This window comes from Poecilia reticulata, linkage group LG14 (assembly GCF_000633615.1).
Source record: "Poecilia reticulata strain Guanapo linkage group LG14, Guppy_female_1.0+MT, whole genome shotgun sequence".
NCBI lineage: Eukaryota > Metazoa > Chordata > Actinopteri > Cyprinodontiformes > Poeciliidae > Poecilia > Poecilia reticulata.
In genome coordinates this window covers 24,282,574-24,300,538 of record NC_024344.1, presented here as the reverse complement: position 1 = coordinate 24,300,538, position 17,965 = coordinate 24,282,574, and the positions used below count along the sequence as shown (strand labels likewise).

Below are 17,965 nucleotides of genomic sequence, written 5' to 3'. Positions count from 1 at the left end.
GCACCACAGAAATGCTTATGACGGACCGAACTTGGCCCACAGACCTTCACTTTGACATGCGGATTAAAAAAAAACTTTCAATTCTACAATGAATTGAATGGGAACAAATTGTATTAACAAACTTTAGTGTAACTGACTTGAAGTTATTTGTTGGTTCAAAGACTGTGTTTGTTCATCTTTATGTGTGTGTAACCTTCCAAGCTTCTAATGTTAATAATTCTGGCTAATTCTTGAAACATTAGTTTCTTTGAAAATATTTATATCATACAAATAGAAAAAAAACTTTATTGAAAGATGTGCTTCGTCTGCACTCGAGAGTTGGCTGGGGCAACAATTGTTTCATCAGATATATGCATATTTTTCTACCACATTTTTCTTTCCTTTAACATGGAATGTCTGGAAAACACCCAACTTCTTTCGCAATGAGATTTTGTAGGCTACAATCTTGTAAAGTATGTTATTGTGCCTAATCTTTTATACATTTTTAACACTTTTATTGGTACTTTTTGTGTGAAATAATATATCTGATGCTGCTGTTAAACCTGAATTTCCCTTTTGTCGGACAAAAGAGATTATTTATATTCTAGTGTCAATGACTCACCATGTTTGCGAATGCTATAAAACAACATTTATGTATTTTATGGCATGATTGTGAATGCCATAAAATAACATTTATGTATTTAAAATTATTTTTTTTAAATTGGTTTCATGGAGTATTCTACATTTCTAAGTTGATTTTTTTAATTTTTTTTATTTCTTGTTAGTGGTCAGCCAAACTCATCCAAATAAAGGCTTTAAAACATCTGTTTGTGTTTTATATATTGTGGTTCATTTAAAGTAACTTCAATCATTTATTAAATGGGTCTGGAATATGTGCTTTTAAAAATGCGCAGTAGGCTGCAGTGCTTGGGCATCACCAGCAGGTGGCAGAAGACTCCAAAAGGTGAGAGCAACACATCATCCTCGTTTGCTCCTCAGGTTACTGATAAAATGTGCGACAAACTTTCTCCACAGCTCTTTGTGTTTATGTTAGGAAATACAGAAAATGAGGGAATACCTTAAACTTGTCTTCGAGCTGTCGCTGCGAACAGCTGCTGCACCTGAAGCGAAAAGGAAACAAAACAAAAAAACTCCGGGATTCCCGGTGGGATGGATAAATCCCCTTACGTACAGGTGTAATATGATGCAAGGAGATAAACGGTGATGGAGAAAAGGGGGGTGAATATGAAACCAAACCAGCTGGTACTGTGTGAGAGCCAGCAGACAACATGTTCAGGTAAGAAGCTTCTTGCTGCTTTATTTAGACTTTTTTGTCAAGTTGTGTTTGTTGGGAACGGTAGGATGTAACCCGAGTACTTCCTGCACCGACACTAACGGGAAAAATACTTTTTTCCTCATTTCTTCTTGATTAAATTACGACATTAAACTTTAGAAATGTTACTGTGACGAAAAGCAACTGGTAAATATCCAAACTTGAAGTGTATCTGGCGTCTACTCGGCGAATCCGTTTGTTTATCCCAGGAGCGTTTCAGCACGGCTCTGCACCATTTAACCGTCAGAGCGTGTAGCGACGCGCCGAAAAGGCGGAGTCACTGACCCCAAGATCACGTCCCAAATATATATTTTTAAATGTGTGATAATTTAAAATAAATCTGTAATAAATACATTCAGTAAATAAAAACGTATAATTGCTTACACAATAAAATTATTAAATGTTTAAACGATTCTAACTTTAATTTATTACATAAAATCATAAAAATATTTGTTTATTTAATGTTTCATCTGCTGCTGTCCATGATGAAATAACTTAAACTGTCACAAGGATGCATGATATATCAATATGTAACATTGCTATCGACCGATGTTAGGCTTTTTTTTTTAGCATGTGTTGCTTCAATCCCTAAAACCTGGCCGATATTAATAACTCATAGTGATGCAGCAGGATTCTGAGGTGTTTAACTGAAGGAGAGATGTCAGCACAGCAGTGATGCTTTTCCTCTGTGTATCTGGTGAATTCTTGGTTAAAACAAGTCTGTTCTTCAGTCAGTGAAGTTATTCAAGGTATACAGAAATTTTACTCAAGTAAGAGTAGGGATACTTCCTAATGAAATTACTCAAGTAAAAAATAATAGTAAAAAACTCCTAAAAGAATAATTTTTTTTCCCCAAGAAGTTACTCGAGGAAATCTAACTGGTTACTACTCAACTCTGAAGTGTTTTATAGAGGGTGCCATGGCCCTTTCAGGGCACCACTGAACATCACAGCTGCAGACCAATCAGAATCAGTTTTGAATATTTATTTTTTTCTGATTTTTCAATCAGGAAAAGACTTTCAATAATCAGTTTCAGTTTGTTGCATTAAACGTTAACTTTGAGTTAATTTTTTTAAGTCATTGTCTTTTATCATCAGCAAATCCATGGATCTTTTTTTTTAGTTCAGCAGCGTTGAGGGGTTTGACCGCACCGCAATATTAGTTCACATTTTAAATGTTATTTAAAGTAGCTAAAAGAGGAACTTGAATACAGTCCCAGCATATTTTTCAATTGTTAATAAGAATAACTGATTCATATGTTAGCCAATCATGAGGAAGATTGCTGACAGTCATGTAGGCTCAGACACATGATGTCACCGCTAAAGAAGCTGCTTGTTGATAGAGTGACAGCATGAGAGCCAGGCTTATAATAGTTTTAGATTTTTTATTACAGTTCATTTTATTTCATTTTGACTTTCTGGTTGTCCAATTCACTTAGTTTTAATTAGTTTTTCAGAGTTATTATTGTTTAAATATTTAGTTTAGTTTTTATTAGTTACAGTAGTAGTTTGAGTTTAGTCATACTTTGGGAAATTTTTAAGTTCAAAAAGGTCAAAGTCTTGTGATTATGTATATATTGGTAATGAATACTCAGCAGAAAAAACGTATTCAGTTATTGTTGATCAACCAGCTGACTGCTGTTTTATTCCAACTGTTGCTGTTGCCATTTTTGTGGATTAGCATAAATGCCGCCTGGAGGATTATGGAGCGCTGTCATTTTCCAACAGCTGATAAAAACTGTTTGTGTGGGGAAAAAATTAATTTCACATCAGTTTGAAAAGCTAATAAATTGATTCATAAACACACAAATTAAGAATATTATATCTATCGTTTCAAACGCACAATAAACACACATTATAGTTCCAGTTAGTTGCAGTCTTTCCCCGTTAATTTCAGTTCTTATTTATTTCAGTTAACGGAAATGTTTTCTCAATTTCAGTTTTGGTTATTTCGTTAGTTTTAGTTAACTATAAGAACCTTGATGAGAGCTTGTCATTGAAACGTAAAAGATGACTTAAAGTCCAGGCGGCCCGACTGTAAAAGCAAAACAAAAACTAAAGAATGTCAGATTAGATTAAAGCTGCTGCTGGAAACAGAGGGGCTTTTCCAGAGCAGATGATTCCTCTGGGTTCAGCTGAGCTGAATGGGGCTGGTGTGGTTAGAAGGAGTGAACATGGTGGACCTCAGTCAGTACATCTCTCAGTAAAGGTTATTTGAACTGCACATCTCAGCACCAAGGCAGTTCAAATGATGAAGCACCTGTGATTGGATGGGAGCAACCTGAATGTCTGTTTGTCTGCTTAGCTCCAGATCCATCCATCCATCCATCCATCCATCCATCCATCCATCCATCCATCCATCCATCCATCCATCCATCCATCCATCCATCCATCCATCCATCCATCCNTCCATCCATCCATCCATCCATCCATCCATCCATCCATCCATCCATCCATCCATCCATCCATCCATCCATCCATCCATCCATCCATCCATCCATCCTCAATGTTCTCACACAGATTTTTCTCTTGGGTTTTTTTCTCATTGGAATGTTAGATTAAAACCTCTCCTGAAAGGCATCCTAAACAAATTCACAAACCACTTCACTGAGGCGGCAGCAGCAGCAGCTCTGGGTTTCCTGCCTTTCTCTAAGTCTGGTTTCAGATCTCTACATGCTCAGAAAAGGTTTGACTGGGGATAAAAGATACTTTTATTTCAACATCTTTCTGCTGCTTCAGGCTTTAGGAGAAACATTTAAATGGTTCTCCTGGTTCCTGATGGGAGTTTTAATCACATTTTCCCATCAGGGTGAGACATGCCTTCACTCCTTTGAGACTCTTTTTATGTACTGTAACCCGTTAGTATTACAGTGATCATTTATAGTTTGTTTATAGTGTGGTTTTGGCAGAGAAAAAGCCACATGACGGCTCCCTCTGACTCCCACAGGCCTGAAAGGGAGTCGATCTCTCTCTGGGTGGAGACACCAAAACATCCCCAAATAAGGATGCCTTTTGTTAAAAGAATGCAAATACATGGAAGGTTCAGTTTCAGCTAAAATGCCCTGAATTCCAACTGCAGAGGTCCGAGAATAGTTTTTTCTCACTGGGAAACTGGAAAAGTGGGAGTTTAGGGGGTTTGTTCCTGGACTTCCCCAGCCCCTTATATGGCAGTTTTCCCCGCGGGTGGCGGGAGGGCGGAACCGGGCGGCGCGGCTCTCAGAGGGACGCGATGGCCGGTCGGGTCGGCAGACGCGGTCGCCCCGATGCGGTGGCAGCAGTCAGCTGAGAGTCGTTGGTGTGTGATGCCGGCACCGAGCTGCGAGTGGGTGCATAAGGATGTAAAACCAGCGTGGTCAGGAGCCACTGAAAAGAAGAAGATTAGTCATCCGCTGAGGTAAATGGAGAGAGAGAAAACTGTTAATGTGGGATGTTTGTTTTTAAGAAAGTGGCACACAGGGCACCGAGACTCAGAGTTAAAGCGAGAAACGCTTGGATTTTTCAAGAAACTCCGTCAGTTGCCGAAAATAAAAAATATAGTTAAATGTTGATTTTCCCCCCCCCCATGCTGAAACGATTAATCGTGATGAATCGATTTTTGAAATAGCCATAAGCTAATTTAGCAATTGATTAATTGTTATCTGGAGTTTACAGTCTCATAAAACTTAATTTGGAGGTTTCATATTGTTTCCAGACTGGCCTCTGGCGTCACCCTGAGCATTACAGGTTGGGTCTGAAGAATAATTTAGTAATTGGTTAATGGTTAATTGGAGTTTACTGTCTCAAAAAAAAAAAAAGAAGTAATTTGCTGAAAGAACAACAGTAATTAAGCTAAAACTATATGAAAAATATATACATTTTACATTTAAGATTACAAATGTTTATATGTCCTAAAATTATTATTGTCTGGAGTTCTTATTCCTAGAACTCCTCAAGTGTCATAGATTTAGTTTCACCTGGTTCAAGGCCTCAGCTTAAAAGTATAGTATTTTGCATCTATGTTATTGCAATTTAGACTCTAAAATTTTTATTTTCTTATTTAAAAAAATAATTGAATTATTATTTATTTGAATTTTTATATATTTTTAACATTGTACAAAAAAGGCTTAAATGGTCAAATGAAAAATGTTCAAAATGCAGGAATTGTGAATCTGATTAATCTACTAATCATTTGAATAATCAGTTACTAAAATGAGTTGCAGCCCTTTGCTTTTATTAAAATCTTCCACCAAGGGCTTCATTCAAACAATAACCTGCTTTTAAAAGACATTGATTTTTAATTAGCTCTGTGATGGAGTTTTATGTCGTCAGATTGAAGATCTGACTTTGTTTTTACAGAAAATATGATGAACCAACACAAAGACGTCTTCAAATCTTTGTCCAGTTTTTTCTTTGTAAAGTTACCTCAGCTGAGAAAGACTGGATAGACAACATCTGCAAACATCAATTTTCACGTCTTGCCAGAGACTCTCAGTTGAATTCAGGTCTAGACTTTGAGTAGGCCATTCTAACACTTGAGCATGCTTTAAACAAAACCACTTCATTGTCATATGTCTTCATACTGGAAGGTAAACCTCTGCCCCAGTCTCCAATCTTTTTCAGCCTGTCCACCTTGTTTGCTTTTGTTTATTGTATATTTATTGCAGCAACACAAACTAACACTGAAAAGTTTTGAGAAATGCACATTTGAATTTAAAGGGAAAAAAACCCCATTAAGAATTATGTTTTAATCAAAAGGAGACTTTGTGTGATTATTTATTTTCATAATAATTGCTGCAAAACAAATATTTAAAATTTTAAAATGAGTTTATTTTTCCTTCTCTGTTTGAGAAATTGGAAAGCCAAGACAACATGCACTCACAAAAAATAACCTGCAAAACCACAATCTTACTAAGTATTTCTGTCCAGTTTCTAGGGCAAATATGTTAGTACATTTGAAACAGGACCAGACATTTGTCCTGTGTTCTAAATAAAATAACTTGCCAGTAGAACTAGTACCTTCTCATCAATATGAAAGGTACTAGTTCCTTTCATATTAAATATGTTTTGTCTTATTTCAAGTGCACATAATATTTTGTGTTTCTGCAGTGTGCAGTTTAAATAAGGTAGATGTGTATTGATCTTTATGAATTCACAGTTGCAGTAAAAGTTGTTTCATTCAAAGACTTTAAGCTCTAAATGTGCCTTATTTCTTCTGATTGTTCTTGTTGAGAAGGTTTAAGAATAATCTTAAACCTCAAGACCAGAAGTGTCTTGAGATGAAGACACTTTTGGTCTTTATCAGATTCATAAACTGTGAACGCTCTCTCCATTAAAAACCACCCGCCCAGCTTTAAGGTCTGTGGCTTTATTCTCACTTTAAATAAAATCTGTTTCTGTGCTCCTTTTCCTTTCAGGCTTGCCGGTTTACATGAATTTAACTTACTGTGAATCAGGGAAATTGTGTTCTTCTTTTTCAGCACAACAAGGCGTTTGTTTCACTGACATTTCCATGTGCTTATCAGAGTATCATTACCATGGGTACTTACCATGACTTCAGTGCTAATTACTCCCACATTGTCTGTCTGCTCTGCACTGTCACACGTTGTTTTGTTTTGTTCAGAAATCGTGACTCATCATAGTCTGACAAAACAGTCTTCTTAGCTTGTTTCAAAACAATAAGCCTCGGCTAAATGCTGAGAACCGATGGAAACCTGTTGATTGCTTCGTCATTCTCCGTAGTACCACAGAAATGCAATGCAAAAGAAGTGCCGCGGTGTTTCTACGAAGGAGAAAAGCCCCTTCTGTTTTTTAGGCGCAAAAATAGCACTGTCAAAAAGGTCAGCATGTCACGATCTACGCAAGGCCCGCTTCCTTCCCCTTTTTTTTTTCAGCCGTATCACCTACAGCATGCTTCCTGAGTGTCTGATTTGTGTGATCTGGGCTCTCTGTGCTGCAGGACCATGGCCGCCTTCCAGCTGCTCTTCCCGCTGTGGGCCAGCTGTGTGGCCGTGGCCGCACATCCTTCCCAACACATCGCTCCATGCCAAGTTGTAAGTACGAATCCTAGCAAATGGGGGGGAAAATTGGCTGATTTGACTTTGGAAAATGATTTTTTTTATTTGTTTGTGTAGATTGGAGTCATTTTGTACCACCAAACCATTCATAACATTCTGTTTACCTGGGGTGTTGAGCTTAATATCTCATGTTTTTTATCACCAGCTTGTCATGTAAGCATTTCAGGAATTCAGCTTGTGTTTATATTGCTGTTAAAAGATTTAAAGTTCAATGTTTATCTGATACGTGAAAGATTTTAGTGCTCATATTTCATCTGTAAGCCTCTACAATCGTTTCCAGATACACTACCAGCAGATTGTTTCTTTGCTTTCAGATTATTTTAGACTTTTCTACACTGCAAAAACACAAAATGTTACAAAGTATTTTTGGTCAAGTTTCTAGTACAAAGCTTTGTTTTTTTTGTAGTGTTATGTAATGTTGTTATTGTCTGAGAATCTGCAATTTTTTCTTTTTTAACTGAATTTAAGATGTTTCTTAAGAGGTACACTTCAACAACACAAAGTATTTTTGGCCTTTTCTAGTGCAAATATCACAGTACACTTGAAATAAGACAAAACTAACAACTTTTAAAGAACATATAGGAACTTGTTTATGAAACAATCACGTCATATTAATTGAAAAAGTATATTTACTTATAATGAGATGTTTTTCCTATTACAAGTGAAATAATCTTCCAGTGGAAGTAGTAATTTTTTAATCAATATTTAGGAATTATTGACATAAACAAGCTCCTACATTTTGCTTAAAAGTTACTTGTAAGTTAGTTTTGTCTTATTTCAACTGAACTAAGATACTTGCACTAGAAACTAAGCTGAAACTATTTGATAAGATTTTGTGTTTTTGCATTCTAGAAGATAAAACAATCCAGAAAGTCACTTGCTGTTGAGGCATTTTACTGTCTCAACACTGGGAAATCAGCTTAATCAGTTATTTCATTATTTTGTTTCAGGTTTGCACTTAAATGTCTTTTGAATGTAATTTGGTTGCAAAAGCAGAGATAAAACAGGTGTGTAAAGGATGTGGTTTGCAATGAGATGGCATGTCTAGAATGGCACAGTTAGATGTGGTGGTGTAATCGACTTTTACAATTGATTGGCAGTTACTACAGACATCGACTCACAAGGATGACTAATTTTCATGGAAATAATAGAAAATACGTAAGAAGGCTTGTCATGATGTTAAATAATTGCGGAAGTTGAACTGCAGTCACGCTCCTGGTTTGTTGCAGAAATCCACACGATTAATTTAACCTGTAACATTATATTAAAGGGCAAAGTTTATATGTGAATAAGTCAGAATCATATGGAAGTTAATGTTTGTCACTTTCATTTGATGAGGTCATGTGTGTGGCTATAATTATCCAGATATCAGTTCCAGTTTCACTTCTGTGATTTTTTACAACAGGGACAACATGATAAAAATAGCACCTCAACAAGCCTACCTCTTCTTTCTGTATGTTATCCTTTATGTATTTGATAAATACCGCCAGACCCAAACACACAAACAGTATTTGCAAACATTGTGTAAACCATAGTTTTTTTTAAAGACAGTTGTGGAGGAAATTCATGGGGATGTCCCTTCAGTTGTTATGAAGGGTACAACTGATTTAGATTAAAATGAGAAACAATATTGCTGAACCTAAACCTTCGCTTGTTATTTCAGTTTTAATCAGAAATTAACTGTAGTGCTAACGGTTTTACAAGCGTTACCACTGCAGCAAAGCTAGCAGCGTCAGAAAGTTAGAGACATAGCAGTTTAAAACTCCCATAAGGTATGATTTTAAAATTGAAAATGTATTTTATTATTACATTATGTATTTGATTAAACCAAAATTAATACAAAGTGAATTTTTAAGATTTTTCTGTTGACAGGCTAGCTTTAGCAATAGAGCAAAGCTGAATATCTTTGGATATACAAGTTGAATACTTAGCAGCTTAACATTCTGTTTTAAAAAGTTTGGTATATTTAAATGTTATTCTTTTGTTATATAAAAAAAAGTTGAAATCACCACCTATTCCTGTTTTTGTACAAGCTAACATTAGCTAGCTGCTACAGAAAATTAGAACGTATTCAGCTAAGACTCAATTTAGCTATGGCTTTCAAATATTATTGATCTGGTTCATGATTTGTTAACAGTGGATTTTTTTTTAAATAAATGTTTTTTTTAAATAAATGTAAAGCAAGAACATAAAATGCGTAAAAGAGTCGCCATCATGTTAAATAACTTTAGAGGTTAGCAGTAGACCTTGGGATTTCTTCATTTTGTTCTCCACTTGTCTCCTTTTAAATTTTCCAACAGAAATATTATGTATTCAGTATTTGAGAGTTGTAGCTCATTTAATTACTTTTGAAACGCACTCCACATGATCAGTATTCATAGGTTTTCTCCATTTTTAATCTCTTAAATGGCAGGTTTAGCAATTAAAGTATATTTATTTTTTATAAGAAAATACAAGATTCCTTCCCATATTCCCTTAAATTTATATTGGATTAGATTCCTCTGTTTAGTTTAAAAACAGAAGACTTCAAGTTAAATGTATTCGGAAAATAAAAATTTACCCCAAAATTAGCTACCATTTTTCCCCATTTGCATAAAGACATCCAGAGTTATGCAAAAATAGCCAAAAATGCACACCACAAAATGTCCAGGCACCCGGGGAGTCGCTATTTTGTTCTTTCTGAAATTAAGGAGACAATTTTTTTTATGTGAGAAGGTAAATGAAAGGCAAAAGCTTTTATGTGAACCATGTGGGTTACTATAAATATCTATATTTCAGTTCCAGTTTTACTGCTATACCTTACCGCTGATGCTACTTCATCATATCTCATAAAAAGTACATACCATTTTTACTTTATATATTTCGCTGCATTCATATTGGAATGCAAAGAAAACATATCATTTACACACCTAAAAAAATAAATTTCTACTTTTCAAGATTACAGTATCAATCATTACCAAGTGCATCTCTAATAATGCAAAAGGAATTTAACATAATCTTTTCAGACTTTCTGTTCTTACCCTTCTGGTTTTGAATTAGTCACAAAACTTATGTTCTAAATATTCAAATATGCCTTAGAAAAAGTAAACTTTGGGTAGTTTCCCAAACTCTCTTCACACCCCTGCAAGTAGAATATAAGATATCAGGAAATAAATCATGCATTTAGATTTATTTTTAACCTGCCCTGGTCAGTTTATGTGAGAATGAGCTGAAATGAACAATTGCGTTTATGTTCAAGATGGTCACGGCTGTAGCAGTGCAGTCGGCTGGTGATGTCCCAGGATTTCAGACAACAATTGAGGTCTATGAAACAGAGAAATAGATCTGGTAAGATAACACTTGTCAGACTAGCAGTGTGTCATTTTTAAAAGGAAAAGGGAAAGAATAAGGGGAAAAACGCAAATACTGCTCTACAGTTGTGCACTGACTTAACTGAGTAAAATGTATGTAACATCAAGGTTTATGACTTTTGAGAGGCGTTGAAAATCTGAGGATGTCAGGAATTAATGGGTCAAAAATATGGACATTGACATTCAGGAAGGTTTCAGGCACTCTCTGCATGGCTAGGGGTCAGGAAGACCTTCAGCATTCCTGGTTTGTTTTTTGGTCTGACGTCCTGTGTTGCCTGTTGCTTCCCGTCTCTTTCTCCCTCCTGTCCGGTCATTTCTGTTGCCAACTAACAAGAGCTGCAAAACAAGTCTCTATTGACCATACCTGAACTATTTATAAGCAGTTCAAAGCTGGTACATTTAAGGTCTAGGGTATAAAATTTCTTTATAGTGCAAAAAAATTGGGAAATTTACTGCAGACTCTTTAAATTGGAGACCAATGGGGCTGCTTTTGTGAAAATTAGCAATAGGAAATGTACATTGACGTGAATGAATTTTACCTACTCTCCTTTTCAGAACTGATTGGAGAATTTTCAAGAATGAACAGCATGTTAAGGATCATGGGATAGCACCTCAGTTGAGTTTACAATCAATCTTGGGCTTTATTTTGCATCTGTTGTTGAATTTCTTTATGTTGAAGCATAATTTGCTGCTTTTTGGGATATTTTAGCCTATTTGATTTTGTCAGTTGGGTGTGAAACTGAACTAAGCTTTCCAAAGAATGTAGTTAATTAAAATTAATCTGTGATTCGAGACACAAGGACAGAATGTATGTATAATTACAAAAAGAAAACGCAAACTCTTTGTTTTCTAAAGATGCTATGACTAAATCTGATGTACAAGGTCTTAGCAAGAATCAGATGTAACAGAAGCGGGCTTGTGTATACAATTTGTCTGAGATTACATACATACTTCACCATCACAGAGAACGGACTCAGCTTTCTGTGGCGTTTTCTCATCAGTCTTCCCTGTTTGTTCCTCTATGCCTGATAACAGATACAAGATGTTTTGCCCTTGAGTAAATAGACCGGCATGTTTGTTTACACCCATCTCGTGAGCCCTGAAGAATGCCCGTTTCATAACACCGCAAATATGCTAGGAAGTTAAATGTAGTCGACTGTAAGAGAAAACAGGGGAGGAGACGGCTTTATGAGCTGTTTTTGGACAGGCTTTTTGGGGCCATGTGGTTTCTGTTACAAGCTACACCTAATGAGTTAAATGCTTGATTTTATTAGGGTGGGAAATAGATGGATAGTGACAGAACAAAGTAATAAAAATGTGTGTTATGTTGTTGCTAAAAAACATTGTTTTCCTTTTCTGTTAATTGAGTTTAAAAGAAACAGTCAATGGTCCTTTTTCTCAGATTAACTCACCAGCTTGTGTCTCAAAGGACTTTATAGCTGCCAGAAAATTGACTCCGAAATTATTGTTCTGCTTTAGACGTTTAAAGACTTTGCAGACATGTAGTTGGGTCTTTATGAAAGCGAATATGTCCACCACATTGGTTGGTTTAAGAAAAGTGTTCATTCACAAAACCCCACTGAATTAAAACCCATTGGAGGCAGTGTAGTGCAAAGCTAAAACCTAGGTTAGCCAATCACAGTGCTTCCAAAAAACACGATTTCCTGTTAGGAATGAAACATCGTGCCATGAGGTTCATTTGTGTGGTCTGACGGAGAGGTCGAACTACTTTTAATAACCATTTTAGAATATAAAAGTTATAAAACACAAGACAGTGTGTTTTAGTGAAATAAAATGGAGTGTATGTGTGAATAAATAGCCAAATGGTTTCCTAGATATCCGTCTATGTGTGGACTAGGCCTTAGTCTAAGTTACGCCATGGCAAAGAAGTCTGGCCTTACGATGAATTAATCAAATCCTTGTTTTTGTCTTTGTTTCCAGGTCCAGATGGATGTGTTCTGCAGCGATCTAAGTCTCAGGAGCGCACCACTCAACCTTCCTCATGGAGTCCAAATGCTGGATCTTTCTCGAAACCAGGTTCAAAACCTCTCGTTGGAAACTTTAGGCTTTCACACTGGCCTTCACCAACTGAACCTTCATTCCAACAAGATCCACTTCATCCAGCCAGGACTCTTCAAAGACATGAAGGATCTGAGAGTCCTGGATCTCTCCCGGAATCACCTGAATGTTTTCGCACTCTCCAAAATAAGAATTGGACCTCTCGCGGCTGTGGAGTCATTGGATCTTTCAAGCAATGGGTTGTACACGGGTATGTCAGACTACTTCCTGGCTGAATCCCCATCTCTGGCGAACCTTTCACTGGACAGCAACAGCATCACAAAAATTGCACAGAACACCTTCAGCGGATCAGCATCTTTGAGGAAAATTAGTCTCCACAACAACGTCATCCTGGAGATAGAAGACGGAGCTTTCGACTCTTTGGATCATCTGACTGAGCTCGATTTGTCTAAGAATTCAATCACCTGCATCCTAGACTTCAATCTTTACAACTTGGAGGTCCTCAATCTCAGCAAGAACAGCATTGAGTTTTTCCAGAGTGTAAAGTCGGACAATTCCTTTAAGCTTCGCTCTCTGGATCTGAGTGAAAACAAAATGCTTTGCTTTCCTCTCCTCCCAGAAAAGAATGTGCTTGAATTTCTGAACATTTCGCGAAACCATATTCAGACTCTCAACACCACAGGGAGTGTCCTGAACCTCACAAATTTGGATGATTTAAAATACCTGGACATGAGTTACAATAAACTCAAAAGTTTACCTGAGATTTTCTTTTCCAATATGGAATCCCTTGAAGTCCTCAATGTGAGTAACAACTGTATCAGCTCATTTTCAGTCACATCTAAAGACATTCTGCACAAGGTGAAGGTCATCAATCTAAGCCATAATTCTCTGCAGAGTTTGACTTTTGGGGAAAACTCCCTTCACTCCCTGAAAAAGCTCTTTTTACAGGGAAACGACCTTACTGTCCTAGACCAGCAAATATTTCAAAGATTGCCCAGCATCAAGTACCTGCAGCTCCAGCAGAACAATCTGCAAATCTGTAACAGTGAGCAAAACCAACATGGGTTAATGCTGAAGGACCAAAACCACCAGGATCCAATTGGTTGTGTGTCATTCTCATCTGTTAATAACCTGCACTTCCTGTACCTCTCTGGAAATAATCTGAGGACCATTCCTGCAAAGGCATTTGTGAACACCCCTCTGAAATTACTAGACTTGTCTTTAAATCCAGGATTAGACATGCACAAGGACTCCTTGTTTGGCTTGGAGGATTCACTGGTCCATCTGCTGCTGAGGGAAAACAACATGTCAAGCCTAAACACAGACCTGACCTCCCTGAAGAGCCTCAAACACGTTGACCTGTCCACCAACCAATTGAACACCTTACCGACCTGGAACAAAGACTCCGCCATTGAGTCCTTGAACCTGCAGAACAACAACCTGGTCACCCTAGACCAGTCCACTGTCCTCGCCTTGGAGCGCTCCTTAAAGACACTCTACATGGGCTCCAACCCTCTGAGCTGCTGCGACAACCTGGGCTTCCTCCACACGGTGCAGCACTCCACGATCGTTGTTCCTGACATTGAGACCGTGACTTGTGTTCACGAGGAGTCTCCGGAGCCAGTGAACATTGAGAAGTTGACCCGAGAAATGTGTCACCAATCAGATGCCCCAAACTACACGGCGGTTGTCATGATAACGTTGTTAGTCGTGATTATCCTGCTGGCGCTGATGGTTAAATGCTTTCGATCAAGGAGACGGAAGCGCAGCAGAGGCTTTCATGCATAGCAAGACAATCACATTCAGAGTCAAAAAGTTCATGAGACTGTTGAAGGATTTAAATGTGAATGTGTAATCTGGAGATTCTCAGAGACTTTATGGACTATTTGACGCTCTGGGTTTGGATTACAACTACAAAGAGCCATCACGAGTTGACAAACTCAGCTGTCAATCAGGCACATCTCCTACAGGAAGTCGTGGTTGTGGAGGACAGCCTAGATAACGAAAACACAAGATAATGAAGGGCCTAGTTATTCTTATATTTTCTTACAACACAAGGCTGGACTTTTTGACTGAGTTTTATGTCAGTTTCATGAAGCTTTGTTTAAGGAACCCAAGGTTTCAATCCTCCTGTGCTCACTTCTTCAGGACTTTACACCAGAGACCAGAAACTGTCACCAGCACAGTTTCTGGCTTTAAAGCCAATATTTTAATGGGTGTTGCTTGAACGAAGAAAAGTCATCTCTATGTCTGAAGGAGCAGTGTTAAATGATTTTTTTTGTACCATGTTGCATTCCTGATACCTATTTATTGAATGTAGAATCAACACTAAACCACTTTGAGTAGACAGTAGCGTCAGGAGACCGGACTGAAGTATTCTTCCGCTGTTGCAAGTCATATTTTCAGAAACATGCTCCGAGGATCATGGATTTAAATTTATACCAGTCTCTTATCTATATGTGAAGTTTGTTGCAAAGCTAAAACTTGCTTTAAAAACTTCAGCAAGCACCAAAAGGTTGGCATAAATACAGGAAATAATCTATAAAACCAAAGAAGGATAGGGATACAAACCTTTAAATATGTGAGTTGGTGCATTTGTTGAGGCTGTGCCCTGGACTCATGATAAAAATATTGAAATTATCAACTCATAAATATAGATTTTAGCACCATAAGGGACTTGGACTAGTACTTGTTTTATAAAAGTGTTTTTTCCAGAACTTCTTAGATTGAAATGGTCTCAAATTTCAGGCATACCACATTGTTAATGATTCCCAAGTTCATAAGTATGGACAGGTTATAAGGTATCAAAGTTTTTAAAACCTCTTAATCATGCTGATGCTATAGATTAAAGTAATTTCAATGAGTCACCAGAGGTGTTACCCCTCCCCCACCTGTTGCTGTGCAACAGGTGACTACTACATATTTGGTAGTGTTGAAATTTTTCCAGTTGTGTAAAACTGTATTGAGTCATGGTGTGGGAGTCAAAAAAACCAATTAAGCTAAGTTAAGCTGTTAAAGGTCCTTCAGGGGACGGTGTTGCTAATTAGCCATGGCTACGAACACTGTGATCCAGACACCAGATTGTTTTGATCGGTATTTCTTCTGTTGGTCCCTTTCAAATAAACGGTAAAATGAAATTAATTAGCCTGTTTAGCTACAGTTAGCATGCTATCAGAACAGTGGCTAGCAAAGCAGATAGTCTGTTAAATTAACCAGCTAATATCGGCTTGTTACATTTTCTTATGCTTTAAAGAGTAGAAAAACTAAAATGGAAATTTAATCTTCTAAAAACAAAGTGGTGTTATTTGAAAACAGTTTTCCACATTATTCAAACGTTCTCCTTAAGTCTACGTAGCAAAATAAAAAAATAATGAATATTACCAATAGATAACATTATTACACCTGTTGCAAATGAGATCAGCTGAACAATGTTGCACATCTTTGTTTTGAATTATTGTGTTAATGTCGTAAAATCACACTATTTAAACTCGAGATTATCATTCTGTCCAAAATCGATCGCCAAGGAAATAGCTTTTGGTTGGATGGAACATTTCAGAAAGCTATGCTTTAAAACTCTTCATTGGATAACTGATACAGACGTTACTGATACAGACGTTACTGATACAGACGTTACTGATACAGATGTTACGAACATACAGATGTTAGTCATTATTTAACACATTTTTTAAGTATACTGGGCCAAGATTTTCTAGTTTGTTGCTGTTTGTGTTTTTAGAGCTTTAGGAGCGGGGGCGGCCATGTGGTATTTTTTGGGTCATGTGATGGTGGTAGGGATGCAGCGCAGCATTGTAGGATGTTTAACAGAAGAAGTGAAGCAATTTCAGTGATGTGGTTGGTTTTTCATAGTTTTGAAACTAGGTGAATTAATGCATTCCTAAAATTGAGTAATATTTCTTGAGTTTTATATTCCTGGTTTCACAATGTTAAGGTGATATTTTTCTCAAAGCCAACACTTTTCTTTTTTTCTTAGTCCTATATTTCACCATTTTACAATGTTAAGTACTTTGATTCTCTAATAAATATTGTTAGAGGTGGTATAACCATTTAAATGGTGACATAAACATATGGTTGACTATATTATTCAAAGTTTACTGCAAGATATTTCCCTACAGCCTGATTCACAAAATGTTTTAGATGTATGTAAACACATTACCTTTACAGATTTAACCAGTAATACCTCTAAGTTTGAGTTTCGATTCCAGTCTTTTTGCAGATCTAAGATGATGTTGGATCTTCTTTAAATACAGATAATTGACTGGTATATATTTTCATCTGGCGAGTTTCAGAGTTTAAACAAAGTATCTGAATTGATCCTTTGAGAGCTAAAACCGACTGATGGAGCTCAGTACTGAGATTGATTTCAGCGAAGAAAAGTGATTTTTTGAAAAATGAAAGAAATTAATTTTTTTGAAAAATAAAAATTTTTTCAGCTAAAAATGAAGAAAACACTTCTACACAAAACAAAATGCTCTTTAGTTTCACAGAAGGGTTACATGAAGGTGTTTATCTAAAATGGCAATATACCCTCAGTGTAGTTTGCACTTTAATCTTGTATTTGTTTGGTTTTCTCTTTTGCGACTGTAAACACTAAAACTATGGTTTGTATTCCATCTATGAGTGAAAAGTAATTTATTTTGTTAACTGTGTGACTTAAGATTTTCTACAGCATGTTGTTTGTGTTGATGCCACACGCCTGGTGCTCTTCTTGTTAATAAAAATGTAAACGTATGTTTTTGGATCCTTTTTTAACCAATAACATGGATACATGTTAAACTATGGGTGACATTGATTCTGCACCCAGATTGCATAGCTGTAGTCCTATTGTAAATAGCTTAAAACCTACTGATGTCCTGCGTGGTTTCTGATCGAAGTACTGCCATGGTCAGTTAGGAAAATGTCAGCAACAGAGTTAGCAAAACTACTATAAAATGGAAACTACGAGTGAAAGTTTTGTTCCGAAGAATCACTTTCTGAAGCACAAAACGTGAAGGTAGGTGTACAATTTTGACCTTGTTGAGTGGTACGCTGTCAACACAGTGTGTCTTTGACACATGGTGGGTATCAAACATGATTTAATTTAGCAGTTTAGCATTAGCTTGCATTAAATATCACATTTGTATAGCATTTTAGCTATTGTAGAAGTTCTCTAGTGATTGCGCAGTTAACTTTTTAGTTAGCGGTGCCCACCATTGCTAGTAAGTTGGTGGCAAT

At 36.8% G+C, this 17,965-nt stretch overlaps 1 protein-coding gene across 2 annotated transcripts; it reads left to right on the top strand.

Annotated features, from left to right (window-relative positions):
• Positions 1 to 1,010: 1,010 nt before the first annotated feature.
• On the top strand, positions 1,011 to 17,482 carry lrrc32 (leucine rich repeat containing 32). Of its 2 annotated transcripts, none has more exons than XM_008428527.2 (3): positions 1,011 to 1,276; positions 7,247 to 7,340; positions 12,656 to 17,482. In XM_008428527.2, the coding sequence occupies exons 1-3, from the start codon at positions 1,269 to 1,271 to the stop codon at positions 14,519 to 14,521; spliced, it is 1,968 nt and encodes a 655-aa protein (XP_008426749.1). In that variant the 5' UTR covers positions 1,011 to 1,268; the 3' UTR covers positions 14,522 to 17,482. The 2 variants fall into 2 exon arrangements, with proteins under 2 accessions (XP_008426749.1, XP_008426748.1); XM_008428526.2 differs by lacking the exon at positions 1,011 to 1,276 and adding an exon at positions 4,326 to 4,705.
• Positions 17,483 to 17,965: the final 483 nt, after the last annotated feature.

Excerpts from the sequence above, each read along its gene's own strand:
- lrrc32 (XM_008428526.2), top strand. The coding sequence starts at position 4,476 with ATGGCAGTTTTCCCCGCGGGTGGCGGGAGGGCGGAACCGGGCGGCGCG. Across the intron at positions 4,706-7,246 it reads AAGATTAGTCATCCGCTGAG|GACCATGGCCGCCTTCCAGC; the intron begins GTAAATGGAGAG and ends TCTGTGCTGCAG. Across the intron at positions 7,341-12,655 it reads ACATCGCTCCATGCCAAGTT|GTCCAGATGGATGTGTTCTG; the intron begins GTAAGTACGAAT and ends CTTTGTTTCCAG.